This window comes from Juglans regia, chromosome 1 (assembly GCF_001411555.2).
Source record: "Juglans regia cultivar Chandler chromosome 1, Walnut 2.0, whole genome shotgun sequence".
Lineage (NCBI taxonomy): Eukaryota > Viridiplantae > Streptophyta > Magnoliopsida > Fagales > Juglandaceae > Juglans > Juglans regia.
Genome location: NC_049901.1, coordinates 41254002 through 41278284, shown reverse-complemented (window position 1 = coordinate 41278284; position 24283 = coordinate 41254002). Strand labels below are relative to the sequence as shown.

The following is a 24283-nucleotide window of genomic DNA, read 5'->3' as shown; positions in this document are numbered from 1 at the left end:
TTACACTACTTTAATTACGTCACAGGGAACGTTGTACGGCATTCGATTGATATCTATCGATCCCAAGGAATAATGAATGCACACAATTACATTTGAAAATCGCCATTGCCATTCAAGATGACAGTAGTACCCCTTAATCTAACCAAAATTTGTGAAGATGGATGAGAATCAATTAATAGGTCATGCTTGCATAGACGACGGTACATAGTTATCTGGATATCAAAAATTTGCACGCATGCATATAACAGAAAGAAAAGAAGTTCAGAGCCTTTGAAATGAAAAGAAGACTTGGGAATTCAAATTCAAATCGAAAAATGTCAATTCCTTTCTCGAGAAGCACATGATCTCTCTCTATTCTTGAACACCAACTGGATTAGCCACTACAACACGATAACCCCAATCAAACTACATCTCAAATCTGAAAGGTGGGCATCCGAACTAACCAAAACACAGACACAGCCACCACCCCCAAGTAATGGACTCTAGATGTGAAAAATTATAAGGGGCCAAAAAAAATAAAAAAAGAGGAAACTTTATTCCCTGAATTGAACTATATATATGTTACATATCCTCGAAAGGATTGCTGATCTAACCGCTATCTAATGCTGAGAAGGGGGGGCTGGACATTCGGCTCAACAATCAAGAAGAATTATTCAATGTTACGCCACTGGGGAGGAACCTGACGCGACTACTCTGCTTTAACTTGGCAAGAGCTTCTGTAGACTTACCGAGCTTGAGATCCACATAAATCAAAGTCAGAGTCGCTTCCCGACTGTTGGGTAATATGGATAGTGCTTGCGTCGCAAATTGATGGGCCTGCTCAAGTTCGCCTTGCATGGCAGACACCGCAGCAAAATTTGCATAAAGTGCTGCACGCGCCTCTTCCGGCTTTAGGAAGACGATACCTTGTGGGTCCTCAGCTAAAGAATTCATGGTAGTCACTGATACTCCATTAAACTCTTCGCTATCGACGGTCCTCTCCACTTGCCATTGCTTCCAGTCCTCTTCGCTGAATGGCAAATCAAAATTACTTCCCCCAAACAAATAAATCGACAAATGCTCAGCAGCTTCCTTTGGTCTATTTAACAGGCAGAGGGCCTCCGCTGCATACAAATGTCCAAGAAAGATGTAAATTCTAGAACATTCTGTTAGTTCCAAGAGAGACCTAGCGGTCAACAGGGCCTTCGTGGGGTTTTGCAGTTCCAACTCTACATAGGCTACGTTAGCAAGAATAGCTTGCTTGATCAACTGATTTTCTCTTCTCTGAATATCTTCATAATAGGAGAGAGAATTCTGTATGAGCTCCTGACTTGTTCCTCCCTTTGGTTCTTTGGCGTCACCATTTGCATTAGCCTGACCTACACCTATTGTTACAGTAAATGCTTTTGAATCAATGTTGTTTAAGTTCTTGTAGTTTGAGTTCTTAGACGAAGCCGCTTCACTTGATTCATTTTCCTCCAAGGAGGAACTAGAGGGCAAATCAGATTTTGAATAGTTCCACTCCGAAGAGTTCAGCAAGTGCAGAGCATTGTGCAGACACTGCCGGGCAAGCGACATTGAAAGCTTTGGTTGCCCATCACTTCTCAGAGTAAAAGTATCCCCTTCAACAGAGTCCACATGTCTGTTTCTTGATATCCCGTCTTTGACAACAAGTTGCCTCCATTTTGCCTGGCCAACAACATGGACTTTGACCTCTGATCTTTCTGATGGAGCATGATTAGTTTTTAGTAGTCCCTTCTCTAAAGCCATCAGACAGCATTCAGCAAGTCGGAGCCATAAGAGAGGTCGGTTGTAGAACACCAAACTGGCCTTCTGGAAGCAGCGAGAGGCAAGAATTGGTTTCCCACAGGCCAAGTACTGTATACCGCAGTTATATATTATAAGAAAAGAGTTATCCTGGGAGAAAGTTGACAGCTTTAGCGGCTTTTCCTTCCGAAGTGATGAAGTATTAGTCAGTGCCTTCGAAAAAAATATTGATGATGTGTGGTATTTCCCAAGCTGATAATAAATGCACCCAAGATTGTTGTTGAAAATGCTTGAAATTGCCATGTCTGTCCGATTACTTGAAGCCACTAACAGCTTAATGGCTTTACGGTGGTTGCCGCGTGCAGATTCAATCTGAGACTTCAGGAGGAGAGCCTCCGTTGATGAATCGTTCCCACGTGCAATGTTCATAACATGCTTGACTTCACGTTTTGCTTGCTTGAGGTTCCTAGTGAGAAGCAGAAACCGAACTTTATAAAGCTGCAACTTAAGCTTCAGATCAACTGTGGTCAAAGACCTATCAACAGTTGGCCTTGACAGATCATTTGAAGACGAAATACCAGAAGGCCTCACTCGATTTTGTCCACCGATATCTAGTGTTGAGAACATGGTTTCATATTCAAGTGCCTCCTCTGATAAGGTCCTCGATAAAGTATTTTCTGAGGCGTTCACACTAGCAGCTAAATCTGAATGAGAAGCATCTGTAGCCGGTGAAGGAACAGAGGAAGATTTTGCAACGAGGTTCCCAGACTGTTGTGTTGTGTTGCCATTGTCACCTTGACTTGTGCAACTAACACCAAAAGCTCTTTCCAAATAAATTAATACATCCTGAACACAAGTAATCATACCATTTTGAATAAGGACAATAGAATGTGGATAAGCAAATTGAAAATGATAGTGTGAGTTTTTCAAATGAACGTGAAATTTGGACCAAGACTGTCAGCAAACTGGCATTTGATCAGAGCATCGTCTGAATTGGATTATCATTTTTTTATTTTATAAATAAGATGTAAATTTTATTGATACTAATGAAATAGGCGAAGCCCGTGTACACAAGAAGTATACAATGCTACCTAAATTTTATCATTGCCCTATATATGGCAAGAATGCAGCTCCATTAGATGGCTTGAACTGCCTAAAATGCACTAGCATAGGATTTAAAGAACCTCAACAGTTTCATTGAGTTAAAAGTTTCTATAAAATGCACTTTCAATTTGATCCGTCAGGTTTAGAAGGTCAACAGAACAAAAATTTTATCTTGCACACTTGTGTTCACAAGTTTACAAGATCTACCAATGCAACACTTGTGTTCACAGTTGCCACAGCTTCACAAAGCACACCTCGACAGGGGGCCACATATCTTGTACATTGTACTTGTGGACATCAAGGCTTAGACTATTTGAATTCTAAATTCCTTATAATTACACCTCTCCCAGATTAATTCAAGAAAAAGCTTGAAATAAGTTCCATTTTTTTAATAAACAAAAAGGCACACAGCATGTTTCAATCACATTCCCATAGAGCACATTTACAAAGGAAGAATACCATACCGCAAGCAAGAAATAACTTCTTAGCAGGACATGGCAAACCATTTTTAATTGTTATTGTTAAATTATGCATGCACCTGTGGATCTGGCTAAGAAAACCAGAGCATCACAAGATTGGGAAGTAGATGCTTTCAAAGAGTTCTATAATTTGCTGTACTCCACTAGTGTGAGAGTAGGAGATGTAGACAAGGTCTCTGGATCCCCTAAAAAAGGGGAAGTACACCGTCCGTTCATTCTATCAGGCCCTTACTACTCAAAGATACAAATCTTTTTTCTTGGAAGAGTATCTAGAAGACAAAGGCACCTCTAAAAGCAGCTTTCTTGTATGGACAACTACCATAGAGAATATTGTCACCATAAACTATCCTATGAATTTTATGCATAGATCACATTACTAGAATGGGGCAGCAAGAAAAAGCACCCAATATGGTTATGTTATGTGCTGATATCAATGGAAATAATAGCTAACTGTTTCAGGGGTTCCAACAGGAAACCCCAAAAGAAGGCTGCATAGCGATTTCACTCTGTAGCAGAATACCTTGAATTGTTGAAATTTGAGACAAGGAACAAGACTTAGGAAGTGGCATCATGGGGGAGGAGCCCATTTAATGATATCCTTCAATTTAAAGGCAACAATATAATTCTAGATTGTATCATATTGAATATACTGTCCAGAGTATCTTGACATGATAATATGGAAGTTATAGGTCTTAAAAAACAATTGGAAGTGATAGGTCTTATCCAGTTGGGCACATTGGATTTTCTCTCCCCTAATTTTTTTCTCTCTGTACACTCGAGGAATAATGCTGTGTCTTTCCATCGGTGTTTCTTCTGCTAACGGTGGTTGAGACCAGTGTTGTTTAGCCCAGTTTTTTCAGTACTTTATGTATAGTTGTGTTGTGATGGGGTCTAGTAGGAAAGTTATTATTGATCAAAAGTGCTTCGAATTTAAGAAAATAAATACAAGGTGGTGGAGAATTATTGAGAGCAGCTATCGTGCTGTGAATCACATTTTCATTGATCAAGACTCGTTGGGATGGCTGGCTGCCATAGTGGAGGAAGGTGTTGCTTTTGAGGGACCCTTTGTTTTCCTCAGATCGTGTAGAAATGGTTCTCAGGTGTTGGTGGTGCAGAGGCAGCGTAACTTTTATGGGAGCTTTTTCTCCTTATCAGAGTTCAGTCAAGAGAAACAACATGGCTTACTAGTGATACCGGAAAGGAGGAAAGGGGTAGGTTGGAGGAATTTTGGAGAGTTGTTGAAGGAAATTTCTGCAACTTCCTCTATTTTGGGAAGGAATAACAAAGGAAGCCGCCCATGGACGCCTCCTTCTCCACCACAGGGGCACCAGGTCTTCTCTTTGTACAGAGAGGCCTTGTCTCGAGCTCCAAAACCTGCAGAGAGGACAGGCATTACTTCCACTCTGGAGAAGGCGCGGCTCTGTGAAGACGCGAGTTTGGGCAAGAGTCTGTCAAGGCCAAGTTCGGTAACTCTACTGCATGTTTTGGCTGAGATGGAGACACAAGTGGGGGTGTTTGCATATTAATAAGAGGATACTAAAACGTTGCATTGAGGAGGGATTGTAGAGGGAGAAGGCTCTCGTAATGGGCCAAGGAGAAGGCTCTCGTAATGGGCCTGATTATGATCCTGGGCTCCAGGGATAAGGCTCTCTTAAGGGCAAGAGTGTGGCTTCTGATGGGCCTCAATCGCAGGCCAGTCTTCAAGTGGCCCAGCGGCCCAACATGCTGGCCTAGCCCGTCTCTCAGGCCCATGGTACAAAGCCTGCCTGGAGACGTAGGGCTGCTAACAAAGAAAGCCCACCGTCGTGTGGGCCTCAACCTCCACCGTTGGCTATGGGTCAGGGGTCGACGTCGATGGTGGTGGGTTCGTCGGCGAGGTCTGGGGTGCCGGAATTGGCGTCGATAGGGATTAGAGTTGTTGAGCCGAATCTGAGTAGTGTCGTGAGCTGCTTTTTATCGCCGGAATCTGCACAGAATCAGTCATGTGATAAGGGCTCGATGGGAGTGCGTCGGCAGAGGCTAGAGAAACAAACCCGAGCCTGTGAAGTGTTGAGAAGTACATTTTGGCGCCGGAATTGGTACAAAAACAGACAGCTTCCCTTGCATCAGCAACCCAAGCGATGGTAGCCACAGCGACAAAGAACCAGGCGATGGCAACCCATGAGATGAAAACCCTCGATGAAGCCAATTGGTCCTGTGTAAGTTTCGTTAGAGCACAGGGAGCTTATGGGCGGGCCGCCACCCATTGAGGTGGCACAAACTTGGTCGCCAGCATGCTCTGGCCTATCTCCCGAAGCTCTTGCGGCAAAGTCATTATCGGCATTGTCACAAAGTGGTTTGATGGCAACGAATGCTGATTTAGCTGAGCTTTCGGGCCTAGTGGTGACACAGACAATGCCGCCGGCACCTTCTGGGTTGCTTCTTGTCCCCTTGGCGGCGAAGGTAGTGGTCCAGGTGTCGGATCAAGTTGTTTCTATGGGATTGGAGACGACAAAAGACCCAGTGTTTTTGAAAATTCTGGCTCTTTGGCTCTGTTTACGGCTAATAGGGATGGGGAGGATGAACCTACTCCACTCAACTCCTTTCATCCAAATGTGTCAGATTGGGTTATCTAGAGAGTGATAGACATTAAGCATATGGTAGGAATTTCTTACGGGGATTTCGAAGCAGAATTTTATGGCCCTACTTACAGCTGTAGAGGCTGTTAATACCCAATCCAAGTCCAATCAATCCTTAGCTTCGGCCAAAAAAAGGGAAAGAGAACTCAAAAGGCTAAAATGGGCAATGAAAGAAGATGGGGGTGAGAAGAGCTCTACTCGGGAGCGTTGTAAGGGAGGTAAAATGGTTGTCCCATGAAGCCAAAAATATTATCATGGAATGTGAGGGGGCTGCATGATCCTAATAAGCGGCTCCAAGTCAAAAATTTACTTCGCCAATGGAAAGGGAACATCATATACTTACAAGAGACTAAATTGAAAGCTATTACAAGACAAATAGTTCGTAGTCTATGGAGAGGACAACATGTAGGGTGGTCTTACCTACCATCAAAAGGAGCTTCTGGGGGAATTCTAATGATGTTTGACACAAGGGTGGTAGAGTGTGTGGGTGATTTCACGGTTGCACGCTCTTTTGTTAATCTAGAAGACACCTTCAAATGGGCATTCGCTAGTGTTTACGGCCCAAAGATTGATTCGAAGAGAAGGTTTTTGTGGGAAGAACTAACGGGAGTCATTAGTTGGTGGGAGCTACCAAGTTGCATTAGGGGGGGGACTTTAATACATCTCGCTTTCCAAGTGAAAGGTCGGATGCTTCTCACATCACTCCAGCTATGAGAGATTTTCTAATTTCATTTCAGAACAGGAGCTCATTGACATTCCACTATTAGGAGGCACGTTTACCCGGTCCAACAACCGTGATTGTCTATCTTGGTCGAGGATCGATAAATTTTTGCTAACTCCCGATTGGGAGTCACACTTCTCGGATGTTGCTCAAAGAAAATTACTCTATTTATGCTCTGATCACTTCCACATCATTTTAGATTGCAAAGGCATCCAAGGGGGTAGAAAGTATTTTAAATTTGAGCATATGTGGCTTAAAACTGACGGTTTTGTAAACATGGTCAGGCAATAGTGGACTTCCTATAGTTTCCAAGGCTCTCCAAGCTTCATTATGGCAAAAAAGTTGAAAGCGCTGAAACAAGACCAGAAGCAATGGAATGAACAAGTTTTTGGTAATGTGTTTCAGCAGAAGCGCTCCCTTATGGAGAAACTACAGGGTCTGGAAGACGAGGAGGAGGCTAGAACCCTTTCTGAACCTGATAAAATTCACAAGAGCCAGGTAGTTGTTGATCTTAAAAGGGTTACTTTGATAGAGGAGATTTATTGGAGACAGAAATCAAGGGTACTCTAACTTAAAGAGAGGGACAAATGCACGAAATTCTTCAATAAGATGGCTAACTCTCACAGGAGGAACAATGCTATTGATATACTGATGGTAGATGGGGCAGCTTCTTCAGATCATATGGTAATCAAAAACCACATTAAACAATACTATCAACAACTCTTATATGAAGAGCACAATTGGACACCGAGAGTGGATGGTTTGTCTTTTTCCACATTAAACCAGTAGAGTGCAAGGTGGTTAGAAAGGTCATTTACAGAAGAGGAAGTGGGCAATGTTATCAGAGGTATGGCAAGTGATAAGGCTCCCGGTCCAGATGGGTTTACTTTAGGTTTCTTTCAAGATTGTTGGGAGATGGTCAAGAAATATATTATGCAAGTCTTTCATAAATTTCATTCTAATACTAGATTTGAAAAGAGTCTTGATGCCACCATTTTAGCCCTCATTCCTAAAAAGGTGGGGTCTAGGGATGTGAGAGACTATCGCCCCATTAGTCTTGTGAATGGGATGTACAAGATTCTTTCCAAAGTGTTAACAAACAGATTAAGCTCGGTGGTGGAAAAACTAATCTCGAAGCCGCAAAATGCGTTTGTCAAAGGTAGACAAATCCTTGACTCGGTACTTATCTCAAATGAAGTCTTGGATGGTCAATTGAAGTCTAGAGAACCAGGGCTACTTTGCAAGTTAGACATGGAGAAAGCATATGATCATGTCAACTGAAAGTTCCTTCTTTAGTTACTTGGAAGATGTGGTTTTGGGAAAAAATGGCAGAAATTGATAGAATTTTGCATTTCTTCAGCTAGTTTCTCTATCTTGGTAAATGGCTCACCGATGGGTTTCTTCAACTCCTCTGGTGGCTTGAGACATGAAGATCTGCTTTCTCCTATACTTTTTCTTATTTGTCATGGAAGCTTTCAGCAAGATGATTGAAGGCCTGGTGGACGGTGGGTTACTCCATGATTTTTCGGTGGGGAATGGCGATCTCAATATTTCTCACTTGTTATTTGCTGATGACACGCTTATCTTTTGTGGTGCACACCTTGGACAAGTCCAAGCCTTGATGGCGCTACTCCTTTGTTTTGTTGTTGTGTCAGGTTTAAGTATCAACCTTGCAAAGTCGGAAATAATACCAATGGGGGCTATCCCCGACGTGGAGATTTTAGCTACTACCTTGGGATGCAATATATCTTCGCTTCCTATGAAGTATCTTGGCTTACCGTTAGGTGTCTCGTTTAAATCTGAAATGATTTGGAATGATGTAGTCGAAAGGGTGGAGCGCAAATTGGCTGCTTGGAAGAGGCTATACTTGCCGAAAGGCGATAGGTTGACTTTGATTAAAAGCACTCTTCCAGAGATGAAATAGGTGCACCACTTAGTAATGAACGCAGGACTAAAACCATCCTTTGACTGAAAGTTGTGTGAATTAGAGCCACTATTCTTCAACAAATCAGGTAATCAATGTCAACTTTTTTTTCTGATTGGTATACAAATTTTATTGATAATAAGGATAGGTAATAACCCAAGTACATGGGATCATTTACTTATCAAAAAAAGTACACAGGATCAATGTCAACTTAATTCACTCCATTGTGGTTTACCATTTACTCATTTAGAAGGCTATGCACACAAGACAATACTGTATCATGCCTACTGAGTAAAATTATCTACAATGTCATAGCAAGCCATGCGAGCTACTTGAAGAAGTAAACCAATATCTTTCCCTACTCCATTAAAAGGTCACAAGAAAATAAGAATATGTCCGTGTCAGAACAAAACCAGTCATTAAACGGCTAAGCCACATATACAAAGCTAGTAATGAAGACATTAATAAAGAATGGAGATATCTACATGTGAGAATTCAAAGCATTTATTAATTCAGTATTCTACCAAACAATTAAGAAAGAAAGAAAGAACTTTTTAAGAAGAAATTGGGCCTTTTAATAAAATTTTCTAAACAAAAGCTACAAGTTTCATATACTTTCAAGTCTCAATTTCATCTCACTAGGGTCTCTAATACTCCCTGATCTTAAGGAGAAGAACACAAACTCCCACCAAAAGGTAAGTAATTTGTTTCGGATGTTCAACATTAGCAATAGGTCTTCCACTTAACAAACCCCGGTCTGCCAAACTTAAAAAACATTATCGCCATAACAGGAGGAGCAAGTCACACAGGATATACAACCACAAGGCTCAAGCTCAGCAGTTGCCTCTGTCTAATAATACTATATTTACTTTAAAAGCAAACAGTGGTAAAAGTTCAAGAACATGGGCCAAAAGTTTTTACTGAACTGATTACTCAAACTAGTAAAATAGAACTTACAATGGACGAGCCTAGAATATTTTTCTTTAATAACTTATTCCATTGGTCAACTGTAATAAACTTCCATGACATGACTATTCATGATTTCCTTGAATCTCTAGTCCATTCTGCATAGGTGTTGCTCTTGTATAAGTCTTGTGTACTTGGGTTGTGCCTACTTTCTACCAACGATAAAATTATGGGTAATGATATCATTACACCTCCTTTGCAACTGTTTACTACCCAGCTATTTTTTTTTTTTCATTTTGCTCTTTGAATTTGGATTAAAAATCTCAAGACATGACCTTCTTACATAATTTAGAAGAAAATAAATTCAATCAACTAACGTAATCATGTAATTTAATTAAAAATAAATTCAATTTTATAAAAATTGACCTTTTGCTCTAAGTAAATTTTTATAAAATTGAATTTATTTTGAATTAATTTACATGATTATATTAGTTGATTGAATTTATTTTCTTCTAAATAATGCAAGAATGTCATTTTCTGGGATTTTTAATCCAGATTCAAATAACAAAAGAAAAAAAAAATAACTAGGTAGTAAAGCAATAGTAAAGAAGGTGTATGGGTATCATTGCCCTAAAATTATTATTTACCGATCAAAAGACAAACAAACAAAAAAAAGAACTTACAGCAGACTTTGAAGCATCATTGCAAGCAAGCCCAACATCTAGCAACAAGAGGCAGATATGAAGAGCTGTTGTCTGCACATAAATTTATAGAAAAGCATTTAACACAGGATTACAACCACCTAAGAAAACCATAGGGTACAACCATCATACCTCATCTATCGGTTCAATATTTTGATACAAAGGTTCTAGAACCGATAATGCCTTTGTATATTCATGGAGATGGAACCAGATAACCGCCTGATAAAAGCAGGTTTAAAAACAAGCATGTGAATTCAAACAATAAATAAAAGAAAGAAACTACCCTTCAGCAACCTCCAACAAATTTATTTAAAGACGTACATAAAACATACAATGTTTAGGATTGCCACGGAAGTGTCAAATTCATCTGTGTAAACAATATTGGAACTATTTGTTGTGGAAAGTTGATTTGCCATCGTACTTCCTTTAGACCCCAAAGTGACTTTATTCAAAAGATTGCTAACAGCCTCCACCTGTTCTCCAGATGCACAGGCAAGCTCCTCAATTCTCTTCTGAACCAATACCACCAAAAAGAAACAATGAATGACGTATAAACAAGAAGCAAAGATGAAATCATCAACTAGTAATCAAAATGAGTCTGGAATACTAGATGAGAGAACCACAAATATTACCTTAATGCAGGGAACAAAATTTATCTCAATAGTGGCTATTTTCGTTACAGCAGTTATATAGAATTGAAGGAATAGTTGCACAAGAAAAGGAATACAAAATAGTGGCCACAATACGGAACAAGAAAGAAAAAATCAGTAACTTTCCCAAGTATAAACAGCAGCAGAATATATTTCAGCCATTCGATTGAAGGTCACTGTATGTCATTATTTATAATTTAAAATTTTCCTGTAAAATAAAAAAATTACTATTTAAACAATTGGACTTCCAGAAAGATGTAAATACTAGTTAAAAGGCGGGCCATGATACATTACATACTGCAATTTCCAAACCAATTTACAAACATGGTTAGCAATTGAAAAAAAAAAATCGCATTTCTATGCATATAAATGGCTTCATTTTCTAATCTAACCTAGAAAGTTTTAATACACACACATACATATTTATATAAATTTAAAGAACATGGTGATGAACTAGAAAAAAAAGTACTGACACTACAAAACTGTACTATAGAAATCATTATTCTTCCTAGGGTTACATATTCAATGATAAACTCAGATGCTGGACTTTTTCCTTAGTTGATTAGTACTCAGATATTGAACTTTAAGCAAATCACTTTTTCTTCTAAGATAATATTATTAGTCTCCACATGACCACCCTGCAGTTGGAGAATGATAAATCTCACATATTCAACTGTTACAATTTTTTTTGTTGGCACTGGGTGTCCGAGAACAAAATCCCGACTAGTCCCGGGGGTGCACAAGCACTCAGCAAGGAGTTTTCCGCAAGAGCACCTTAGGTAATTCAAAGGAAAATTCCCCTAGTCCGATGGCTCTTAAAAATTGTTTGCACCAAAGAGGATTCGAGCCATAGACATAATGATGTGCCAGTCATATTAAACAGCCTAACCAAAAGTTTCCAAGTTGTACCATTAATTACTCTGATGGGGGTAACTGTAGGTAATACTTCTCCAACTAGGTGATATTTTATTTTCCCTGCCAATGAAAGTATGGATATGCTAAATCTCAATTTACTCCATTTCTCTGACCCTCTCTCTATATTTCCAACAACTCCAAAAGGAAAATCACGCCTAACATATGGAAATTCTAGAGTGAGAAATATACATACATATATATATATATTGATAAGTAGAAATATACATATATATTGATAAGTAGAAATATACATATATATATTCTTTAGCTGTAAAGGGTTTACTTGGTTCTAGCATATACTAATATGACTATATACCATCATAGGGAGAAAAGGTAAAAAGGATAGTGTACCTTGACATTATTAAGTGATTCAAGCAACTTCTTAGGATCTGAGCAGCCATCCCGAAAGAACTCGGAAATTGCAACATTGTGAAGAACCTAAAAAATATATACATACGATTAGAAAACCATAAATGCTACAGCCGAGAAAGATTATAGCACTTCCATCTTGCTGAGTGCATCCTAGTAATTATGAATGTGTCTACAAATAAGGTTACGAGTCTGATCCACAAATACACAGAAATGCTTACAGTTGAACAGTGACATCACAAGTAGCTTAAATTTTATATCAACAGAACATTCAATCAAGAAGTTGACATTAAAATTTGTCCAATATAAATCCAGAATCATCTTAACACTTTGGCGTTGCATATGGAATTCCAATAAATAGGGTACAGCTAGTCTTCCGGAACATACTAAAACAAAAACACTTTTCAAAACATATATGATTTAACAAGTAGTGTTGACACAATACCCTTCAATTCATGGTGGTACAATACAAGATTGGCATAAATTATCTAAAACAAAGACCTTTTCATATTTAATTCCTCTCAATTGGGAGCTGACCATTATGGGCAGTGATATTCTGCACTTCTGGGATTGAGCCAATCATGCCTCAGCAAGTGGTGGAGTTGTTTGCATGCTGGCAGAGCTCTTGTGGAGATCACAAAAATTCAGTTTGGAGGCCGGTACTTTAAAAAAAAAGTTTGGAGGATGGTCTCTTTGTGCTTAATGTGGTGTAGTTAGCAAAAACGAACTGTCCAAACAATTTTTTCTTTTACTAGTTGGGCATAACCTTCATATACTTCATGTGTACTAGGGTGGGTCCCTTTTGTGCTATTAATAAAATTATGTAAAAAAAATCTATCAATATTTCACTATACAGACATTCCTCCGCAATACAGCAAACTTACTTTATCTGTGGTTTTTATCATAGAAAACAGCAAGCATGTTGAAGGTATTTATTTTTTAAAGAAGAAACCAGCTATTCCCTCTACAAAAGGACCCCAATTAACATCTGATATAGGTTAGTAATAAAAACAGCATGGTGGAATAATCACAAAGTTTGTACCTTTCTACTGTATTAAAACCCTAGACATCTAAATATTCTTTTGCTCTATCATGGTTGCTCTAGAGGATAATTCTACAAGAAGAGATGTCGTGGCGCCAGAAATCGAGAGCCCTTTGGTTAAAGGAAGGGGATCGGAACACAAAGTTCTTCCATAAAATTGCAAATTCTCATAGAAGAAATAATAACATTGAGATGCTGAAAATTGAGGGGGTCGAGTGTAGAGAAGAAGAAGCAATAAAAGACCATGTGGTAAATTTCTTTGAGGTGCTTCTAACTGAACAGGTGGGGTGGAGGCCGACTTTGAATGGATTGGTTTTTGGTAATATAGAGTTGGAGGAAGCTGAAAGGATGGAAAGGGCATTCGAAGAGGTAGAGGTCTATGATGTAATAAAGAAAATGGCTAAAGATAAGGCACCCGGTCCTGATGGTTTCTCCATGGGTTTTTACCAAGAATGTTGGGAGGTGATAAAGGGAGATCTTATGAAGGTGTTTCAGGAGCTTTTCTCGATTGGCAAATTTGAGAAAAGCCTCAACACCACTTTCCTTGCTTTAATCCCTAAAAAGGTAGGGGCTTCTGAGATCTCCGATTTTCGGCCTATCAGTTTAGTGAATGGTACGTACAAGATCATTGCTAAAGTACTTGCTAATCGTCTGAGTGGGGTCTTGGGACAGATCGTCACTAAGCCCCAAAATGCCTTTGTAAAGGGTAGACAAATACTTGATGCGGCTCTAATTGCTAATGAATGTCTGGACAGTCGTGTGAAGACTGGTAGCCCAGGGCTTATGTGCAAGTTAGATATGGAGAAGGCATATGATCATGTGAATTGGGATTTCCTTCTATATCTACTGGGTAGGTGCGGATTTGGAAACAAATGGAGGTCATGGATCAGATGGTGTATCTCTACGGCAAGATTCTCTGTGTTAATCAACGGCAGTCCAGAGGGTTTCTTCCCGAGTTCGCGTGGCTTGAGACAAGGGGATCCATTATCTCCTTTACTCTTTGTTATTGTTATGGAGGCACTAAGCAGGATGATCTCAGCCTTAGTGACTAATGGTAATATGAGTGGTTTTCAGATTGGATCGCCGAGTAGGGGTACCACCACCATCTCTCATTTACTGTTTGCAGATGATACGCTTATTATGTGTGATGCCGAGACAGAACAGTTGAGGGCTGTGAGGGCATTGTTGCTTTGTTTTGAAGCAGTGTCTGGTTTAAAAGTGAATTATGACAAATCTGAGTTGGTGCCTATTGGAGAAGTTCAGAATTTAAGGGTAATAGCTGGTATAATGGGTTGTAAGATAGGGTCTCTCCCTATGAACTATTTGGGATTACCTCTGGGTATAGCCCCGAGGGCGCTTTCTATTTGGGATACTGTGATTGAAAAAGTAGAGAGAAGATTAGCAGGTTGGAAGAGAATGTATTTGTCAAAAGGGGGCAGGATCACGCTTATTAAAAGTACGCTTTCCAATCTACCAACTTATTTCTTATCCTTATTCCCTATACCGGCCAGCGTAGCGGGACGTCTTGAGAAGATACAAAGAGATTTTTTGTGGGGGGGCTTAGGTGAAGAGTTCAAATTCCATTTAGTCAAGTGGGAAATTGTATGTCGTCCAATCTCCAATGGAGGATTGGGTATTAGAAATCTGAGGATGTTTAATCGGGCACTACTTGGCAAATGGTTGTGGCGGTATAACAAGGAACCGGATGCCTTATGGAAGATTGTGATTGAGAACAAATATGGTGGTCTCGAGGGGGGTTGGTGTACTAGAGAGGTGCGAGGGGCCGCTGGAATGGGATTATGGAAACACATTAGAAGAGGATGGGTGGTTTTTCATCAACATACAAGATTGCAATTGGGTACAGGTTCAAAGATCAGATTTTGGAAGGATGTTTGGTGTACCAATTGTACTCTACAAGACAGTTTTCCTACACTTTTTGAGATTGCAAATGCTAAAGATGCCATGGTGGCGGAGGTAATGGAAGTTGAAGGTAGAAACATCCTTTGGAATATCAATTTCTTCAGGGCAGCACAGGATTGGGAGATGGGGAGTTTTATAGACTTTTATAGCCTTTTATACTCTTGTCGCCCAAATACCCAGCATACAGATGATTTGTGGTGGTGTCCAACAAGGAAAGGAGTCTTCACTGTTAGCTCCTTTTACAAGGTACTCACACAAGTGCCTGACAGTCAATTTCCTTGGAGAAAGCTCTGGTGCAATAAGGCTCCTCTCAAAGCTTCTTTCTTTGTGTGGACAGCGGCTTTGGGGAAGATTCTTACTACGGATAATCTGAGAAGACGAAACATAATCATAGCAGATTGGTGTTGTATGTGTAAAAGAGGGGGTGAATCGGTGGATCATTTACTTTTACATTGCGAGGTAGCCAGGACTATTTGGGATGCGGTGTTTAACAGAATAGATCTAGCATGGGTGATGCCAGAAACTGTGATGGATGCTTTGGCCTGTTGGACTTCAATTCGAGGAATGAGACAGATTAAAGCGGTTTGGAAGATGATCCCAAACTGTATTTTGTGGTGCTTATGGCAGGAGCGCAATGAGAGGATTTTTGAAGATAAAGAGAGATCAATAGCAGAGCTAAAAATGTTATTTTTTAGGACCCTTTGTACTTGGGCTCATGCTGTGGACTTTAATGGCATGGAGTTTCATGAGTTTCTAGTTTCTAATGTTCCCACCTAGTTAGGATGGGAGCAGCAGAACTTTTCTTTGTAATTGACACTTTTTGGATGAATATATACTTATTTTACTTATCAAAAAAAAAAAATGGTTGCTCTAGACAGCAAATCTAAAAATTGTGTTGATTCAAAAGGTAAATTTCTGATACAGTTTCATCACTGTATTGTACCTTCTCATTTATGCATGGAACCACAAAGAAGTAAAAGTCATTCTTTCTCCATGGATCCTGAGATCTGTTCTTGAATGTAATATTGTTTATTCTGAATGAAAGTAATTTGTTCGAAATATGGCACAACCTCTCCGTTCAAAACAAATTACAGCCAACAAGAACTATAAAATTATAAAACTCGCAGCACTACTTTCAAATCATTCCAAAATATACAAAAGGCTGCCTTCAAGAAGAACACGAACTTAAAAATGAAAATAAAAAACTCGTCCCCACCTCGAATTCTCCTCTTTTATCGAACTTACCTTACTAACTTATAAACCACACATTTCTTTTGCGTTTTCACTCCTTCAAGCTGCATAAAATTTATATTTTCAAATACCACATGAGACTCGAACTTCAAAGCTAAAGTTAAATCACACCCATTGGGCCCATTCATTTCTCACGCTAACATCAACCAAGTTTCGACCATTGCCACTGAGAAAAGCAACGAGCAAAACAGCGACTTATCCGATCAATATACACATTGCAATCGCAACGCAAAGCAAAACCAACTAAAAGAATAAAACAAATGTAATCAAGAACCGAAACATGTATGCGCGAGTGTAGAAAGGCTTACTTTAGGATCGTTTTCCTTCTTGAGCAAGAGCTGGTTCAGGACCTCGGCGCACTCGGCGAACTTTCCCGACTGGAAGTGCAAGGCGGCGTCCTTGGCGAGCGCAGCCACAACGGACAAAACGGCGTCGTCGTCGGTGCCCGAGGACCCGTCGCGATTGGGAGCAGCGGCAGCCATCGAGGACGAGGAATCTCGCGCGTCCATTCCAGCAGATCGACCAATTGGAGGCTGAGATTACCAGATATTACAAGTACCTTATCCAAAATGGCTTAAATCCGAACCGTAATGTACGAGGAATCTAGAAAAACCCGAAAATATTCAAATTCCGAGTAGGGAAACGGAGTGCGGTTAGGGATGATGGGGGGGGTGGATTGGAAGGTTCGGAAACCCTAAGTTTCGGAATATTGCTGAGAAGGACACCTGTTCGAGTTTCTTTTGCTTAGATGTGTCCGATTTGCAGAGAGAGTGAGTGAAATCCGAAAACCTACAAGCCTAAATTGAGAGAGAGAGAGAGAGAGAGAGAGAGAGAGAGAGAACTTTTCTTCTTTATGTTTCAAGTTTTGGGCCTTTTTTCATTTTCATTTGCTGATAGGTCTTTTTCCGAATTTGGACACAGGATTTTGAAACCAAGTTAATAGGGTACTTCTCAGAGGAAGTAGCATCGACAGCTATGTAACTATGTTCCTCTTAGATTTATTAGCCAATGAAAATAAAAATATGAATTTATTGCCAACTCTCAGAGTATTTATGTTTCAAAAAAAAAAAAAAACTCTCAGAGTATTTGTTTTATTTCAAGTTAAAATCAGTATCAATTTTAATTAATATAATATTTATAAGTACGTGTTTAAACCTTGATTTAGATTTAAAAATTCACTTCAACTTATCTCATCTCATCATTACAATATTTTTAAATTCACATACAAAATATAATAAACAATTTAACTTTTTCTAATCTTAAAATAATAATAATATTAAAAAATAATATTCTAACAATATTTTATTCAACTCATTTAAAACTATCTCAACTCATTTTTAAATCCAAACGAGATCTAAATTTTGAGACTACATAATAATTATTTGAAAATTATATGTAAAAAAACATGGCAATAATTGACTATTTTGTATTGGGGCCCTATAAAAACTTTTATTACAAAATATCTTTAATCTTATTATTTAAATATACAAAAATAATAATTTTTAATAAAATGACATTAGAAATTTTTTAATAAAATTGTTAAGTTGGGTAAGCTTTATGTGTTTCTACTTTTATTAAGAGTTGTTGCAATAAAAAAAATAAAGTGAAATCTGAAAGTGTTTTATTAAAGTGAAACAATTTTCTTATCCTCAAAAAAAAAAAATTGTATATTAGAAAGCAAGACAGGATTAGGGGAAAAGTAGGAGAAACTATTCATTTTTGGCAAATACAGAAAAATCAAGAGGTTGGGCATTTAACAGTATATGAACGAAGAGGAAGAAACCTTTATAGCAATTTGGAGAAAATGCATCATTTTGTACAATAAACTGATAATTGCAAGGAGATTTTCCTGGGGATCAAATCTTTGTGCATTCCCTATGAGATGAACTCCGTTTTGGATACCTTTGTTGTTAATTGAAACACCACACGCAAGCACAATAAATCGATGGTAAACCACATTCACATCAGCGATTGAGCAGATAGTGGGTTTACGACATAAAAATTGCCATCTACTGGCTTAAAATCATTACTCTGTTAGCATGTTTCGTATTTAGCTGCAAATCATACATGTTTTTGTCTCAAGTTCTTGACTTTGCTAATGTGGGGTTAGCGTGGGTGATGCCGGAAAACGTATGTGATTTTTTAGCCTCTCGGAGAGGTATTAGGGGCAACTCTCAATTAGCAGCCATATGGAAAATGTTATCTATTTGTCTATGGTGGTGCATTTGGAGGGAGCGGAACGCAAGATGTTTTAAAGATCAAGAGAAATCAATGGAAGAACTTAGATTTTTATTTTTCAAAACTTTACTCCATTGGTCAATTGTAATTGATTTTCATGGCAGGTCTTTTCATGATTTCTTTGTATCTCTAAACTAGACATAGATGTGCTCATGTATATGTCCTGTATACTTAGACTCTTTTTGTCTCCCTTTTGATCAATAAAATTTGTTTACCGATCAAATAAAAAAAAGTTCTTGACTTTGCTAAAATCATTTATACTACACATTTAAATGCAGTCACCAGTCTAGTTTGCCTCGCAGCAAATTCCCATGATTTTAACTTTTGAAACCAGAGACAGATAGTCATGGTAAAGAAGAAAATGCCAGCTGATTTAGCCTACAAAAATATCCTGGAACAAACAAAAGTTACCCTCAAATTCTAATAAGCACCAATGGAGGTATATAATAGCAAAGTTAATTTGGTAATTATTATTAGAGAAATGATACTTGTAGTCTTAGAGTGTGCAAGCCCGCGCACTCCCTTAGGATCCATATGAAAAGAATATTTTTTAATAATGGACTCTACTTCTTTTTAAAAGGAGTGTGTGGGGACTTTCACACCCTAAAACTGTATCTAGCATTACTCTAATTATTAAAATAGAATTTAGCAGAAGCTAAAAATATGTTTTATAGAAATACTTCTTATCAAGATTTTACCTTTCCTTTGCCTAAAATGAATGCAATGACCCTAAATCTATGAACATGAAGTGGGGAACATATAGGATGGCGGTAATGGATTTAACTAGCCATATCATGCCAGTATGTTAAGGTCTTCATTATTTTTTTTGATAAGTATGTTAAGGTCTTCATTATTAAGATGTACTTTTGTGTACCAATACTCATGAATATATAGAGAACATACCCATGTTAGTACCTCCGAGAGAACCAGTTGAAACCTTAGACATACAGACATATCTAGCATTACCCTAATTATTAAGATAGGATTTAGCAGAAGCTAGAAAGATGTTCATAGAAATACTTCTTATCAAGATTTTACCTTTCCTTTGCCTAAAATGAATGCAATGACCCTAAATCTATGAACATGAAGTGGGGGAACATATAGGATGGCGGTAATGGATTTAACTAGCCATATCATGCCGGTTTGTTAAGGTCTTCATCATTAAGATGTACTTGTGTACCAATACCACATCTTAACACATGACACATGAATATATAGAGAACAACGTACCCATGTTAGTACCTCCGGGAGAACCAGTTGAAACCTTAGACATACAGACATATATATCCCCCCCCTCGCCCGGGGGCCGCAAAGCTGAAAAATCTTCTCTATATTGGAGGAGGAGACCATGTATATGATGAGCCCTCATCTTATCAATTAATTGAGCTGCTAACTTCATCATAGAGTATTCTATCAGCATGAAAAGGGTTGGTCAGAGACAGAAATGAATAAATACATCTACCCACTCTTGGTTAATACAAGATGCCAAGTTTGGCAATGATATTTCAATTGACAAACTTGATTCCCTAACAGAGTTAATTTTAACACTGGTATCAAATATCTAAGATAAAAATGCACCATTGTCTTGTGCAATATACCGCTTCATTCAAGTTTTATAGAAAAATCAGGCAAACGCAAACGACTTCACAAGCAATATAACAAATTACAGACATTGAACACTTCAGAGTAAAAATTATATCAAAACCCATTAGTCATTGAATTAGTCATTTTTTTTTTCTTTGAAATAACTGAATAAGTCAATTAATATGTATAGAGTTTAACTTTAGCAGTAACGATAAAAAAATTATGTATAGAGTTTAACTTTAGCAGTAAAGCTTGAATTAGTTGAGGACCATGAAATGCCCACTCGCTTTATTCTGCCACTGGTTGAACAATCTCTAGTCGAGTGGGATACCAATTGTCAATAGCACAAAATAAAATCGGCTCATATTGCAAGGATATAAAAAGAAAACAGAAATAGAAATACAACGAAAGATCGGAACAAGTGATTATACCTGGATACTTCAAAGTTGTTGATAAAGAACCAATAGGATTGTTAAGGGCGTGAACAACCGCCTACAACAGATAACTGTAGCTGGCATCTAGAAATGGAGCATTGACCCGTTAGATAGATCTGCACCACACTTGAAAATTAAAAACTGGCTCCAATTAAAGGCAAACAAGTCTAAATCCACAGAACATGGCAACTCCCGGACAACTATTATTAGTTGAGAATGGGATGTTATCTTCATTTTCATAGTTATAATGAGTTTACTAATGACTCGAAAACCAAACTGGCATCATCCACCTAGATTGCCTTTGCTCCTCACAACTAACAGAGTATCCAACAATGAAAATACACCTACGCCAGGCAAAAGAAAGCCCAACTGCAAGAAACAACTCCACACTGCTCTAAACAAAAACGAGCATAAACATTGCATAGAAAAGATATCCACCAATCTGTTTCAGTTCTGTGACAAAAGAAACAGAAAATTTAAAAAACAATTAACATCCCAGTTTCCATTCATTCTTTTGCTCCTTCCTACAACTCTATGCCATCCTAATTGTACAATGGATTACATAATATAACTAAAAGCAAAATTGCAACTCTCAAGTCCTAAACTTGCGCTAGCATTTATTAATTTAGGCAAACACGTATACATATAATTAAAAAACAAAACAAAGAAAAAACCGTCGGCTGGATTAAACGATATCGCCACCAATGAAGCCATCCTCTGATGAGGAGGTGGACATGGTGATCAAAGCATTGCAGTCAGACACGCTATCCTGCAAACTCATCAAGAGGTAGGAAGTGCTAAAACTCATGGAAGGCTTTGCTCGAGGAACAATGGGGACTTCAGCCTCACCCACTAGCATCTGGACCACGCCTCTCATTGTGGGTCTAGCCAATGGGTCAGGATGAGAGCAAGCCAGTCCAACCAGCAGCACCCTCCTCATCTCGCCCTCATCAAATTCACCTCCAAGCCTCGCATCCGCCACCGTTAACAACCTCCCTTCTTTGTGTAAACTCCAAACCCATTCCACTAAGTTGCTGCTAGCTCCAACTCTCCCGGCCCCAGTCTCGATGGGTCTCCTTCCACTAGCCACTTCAAGAACCACAGCTCCATAGCTAAACACATCAGTTTTCTCTGTAGCTCTCCCCGTTAGAAGATACTCAGGCGCCAGATATCCCATTGTCCCAGCTGCTACTGTAGCATCTGGAGATTTATCATGCTCAATTTGCCGCGCCAAACCGAAATCTCCTAAACGGGCATTGAACCCCTCGTCCAACATTATGTTACTACTCTTTACGTCTCTATGAATCACCTGGTTTTCACATTCTTGGTGCAAGTATGCTAGGGCAGAGGCAACCCCTAATAAAATTTTCCTCCTATGCGGCCATGGCAAAGGTATTCTCGCTTCAAACAAAGCTTTATCAAGGCTCCCGTTGGGCATTAAGTCATAAACTAACAAGATTTCCCCCTTCTCGTGGCACCAACCTTGAAGCCGAACAAGATTTCGATGTCGAAGAGTTCCAATTATGGACAATTCAGATAGAAATTCAGTCTTTCCCTGGCTATTGTGACTACATCTCTTCACCGCAAAAATGTCGCCCGTCTCCGGTAATATACCCTTATAAACGGTTCCAAATGCGCCATGGCCGATAATTCTATTTGCATTGAAGCACTTGGTTGCCGATTTGAGCTGCCTATAACTGAATTCCTTCGGCATTTTGATTATTTCTGAAGCAAGCGAATCGGGTTTCTTCACGTGTCTGATCTTCTTTGAGTATACCCAGATTAGAGCACCGGCAAACAGGGCCAAAACGAAAGCCCCGGCAGTAACCACACCAGCCACAGCTCCAGGTCCTTGCTTACAGAGCTGGTTATGACAAGATGAAGACTTGCTGTTTTTCTGCGAGGTACTCGAAATTGAATCAGACCCAGAGGGAGCCTGTGAAGGCGGTGGTGACTTCAATGAGTCAGCAGTCTGATTCATCATACTAGTCGCTGGAGGAGGAGGCGATAATGCAGACCCAGACCCAGAACCCGAACTCGGATCAAACGACGAACTAAAACTCCACCACTCGACATTGTGAATCTCTGTGCTCCCCTGAGTCGACCCGGAAAACCCAACGTACATAAAATCGTTCACGTACTCATCCAAATCCAGGCTAAACGACAAGAGGGGCTCCTTCGGTTTCAGATTTGAGTACGAAACCGATATGTTGAACACCCGGCTTGACCCATCGTACTCGATCCACGCGTTAACCAAATTGCCGCTCTTAAGATCGATCCCTACGGCTTCCAAATCGCCAACCTGCGCCGAAACCATGCTGTTCAGATCCAAGCCTACATGGTTTCCATTAATGTCCTTGAACTCCACGTCCAAAAGGGTATCGAACTCGACCGCCACGAATCCTGAGGGCGAGCCCTGCTCAGCGAGGAGGCCGAGGAACCCACCGGCGTCGCCGACGGTCTCATCTTCTGGCGAGATTACGAAGGCGAGCCCTCCGCCGATCGACGACGGGTTTAAGTTGGCGACTGAGAAAGAGAAGAAAGTCGAGAAGCTCGCAGGAAAGCGTGTCCCGGGCAGGCGGAACTTTATCGGTTCGGAGTAGAGCACCCTACCGGCGCCAGAGTTGGGGACGGGTAGGTCGCGGGTGAGCCTTACGCTCCCATTGTTCAAGTGGGCGTCGCCGAGGAGCTTCAGGCTGCTGAGAGTCAAGGTGCCGAAGTCGAATTCAGTTGCTGCAGCTGTAATGTCACTGTTGAAAAAGCAGAGCAACAGTGTAAAGAGAGCCAAGACAATGCCTGAAAGTTCGAAAGAAATTTTCACCATTGCCGTAGTTTCAGTGAACACCCATTAGATAACTAAAGGGCTTTTCGTGGGGGCTGAATTCGTGGTGTGTGAGAGGGAGTTAGAAAGACCAGATGATGAAGATTGAATCACGAGAGAGAGAGAGAGAGAGAGAGAGAGAGGGGGGGGGGGGATGGGGTTCTTTGCTTAAAAAACAGAACAAACCGAGTAAACAATTAAGGAATAATAATAATACTACATGGGATGGCAGGGTAGACTCGTAGAGAATCCAAAGGAGGGTTGAGAGAGACAGGTCGATGGATAGGCCGACACGTATACGTTCCCAACGGTTATTTTTTTGGAGATAAAGAAACCTTTTTTTCTCTATTTTTTCCGTTCACGCCCTTTACGAGACATCCGGTTGCACGTGCGAATCAATCACGACTCACGAGCATTTTATTTATTACAAAATATTACGCAAGCATTTTAGATGCGTTGTATTTTCTGATATGAGAGTATTTTTGAGTATCTGATACTCAAAATTTCTAGATACAAGATTTTTTGAGAAATAAAGATAGAAAATGGATCGAGATAATAATTATTAAATGTTTAATATTGCTCGAGAGATTGTGCCAAGCGTCAATGAATTATGCTCTATTTCTCTCTCTCTCTCTTTTTTATAACAAGAATTTCATTGATCAACAAAAACATTACAAACAATGTTTTTCAATCCATATAATACGAAGAACGTTCTCATACACCTATCTCTTCAACATGTCATGCATATCTTGCTAGCTTGTGTGCACATTCATTGTTGCTGCGGCCAACATGTTGAATGCTACTACACTCGTTAAAAAGCTTCATCAACTCTTGAATTTCCTTGATGGCGTTACCCAATA

The 24283-nt window shown here is 39.5% G+C and overlaps 2 protein-coding genes across 3 annotated transcripts; both read right to left on the bottom strand.

Annotated features, from left to right (window-relative positions):
- Positions 1 to 269: 269 nt before the first annotated feature.
- On the bottom strand, positions 270 to 17187 carry LOC108995646 (CCR4-NOT transcription complex subunit 10-like). 2 transcript variants are annotated; one of them, XM_018971235.2, is made up of 6 exons: positions 16655 to 17187; positions 12116 to 12202; positions 10532 to 10711; positions 10332 to 10418; positions 10182 to 10253; positions 270 to 2592 (listed from the first exon to the last, which is right to left on the bottom strand). In XM_018971235.2, exons 1-6 carry the CDS (start codon positions 16853 to 16855, stop codon positions 640 to 642), a joined length of 2580 nt encoding a protein of 859 aa, XP_018826780.1. In that variant the 5' UTR covers positions 16856 to 17187; the 3' UTR covers positions 270 to 639. The 2 variants fall into 2 exon arrangements, with proteins under 2 accessions (XP_018826780.1, XP_035544355.1); XM_035688462.1 differs by having other exon boundaries at positions 10532 to 10708.
- A 3632-nt stretch (positions 17188 to 20819) lies between these two features.
- On the bottom strand, positions 20820 to 23565 carry LOC108995658 (L-type lectin-domain containing receptor kinase VIII.1). The gene has a single exon (XM_018971255.2). It carries the CDS (start codon positions 23424 to 23426, stop codon positions 21288 to 21290), a length of 2139 nt encoding a protein of 712 aa, XP_018826800.1. The 5' UTR covers positions 23427 to 23565; the 3' UTR covers positions 20820 to 21287.
- Between the last annotated feature and the right edge of the window lie 718 nt (positions 23566 to 24283).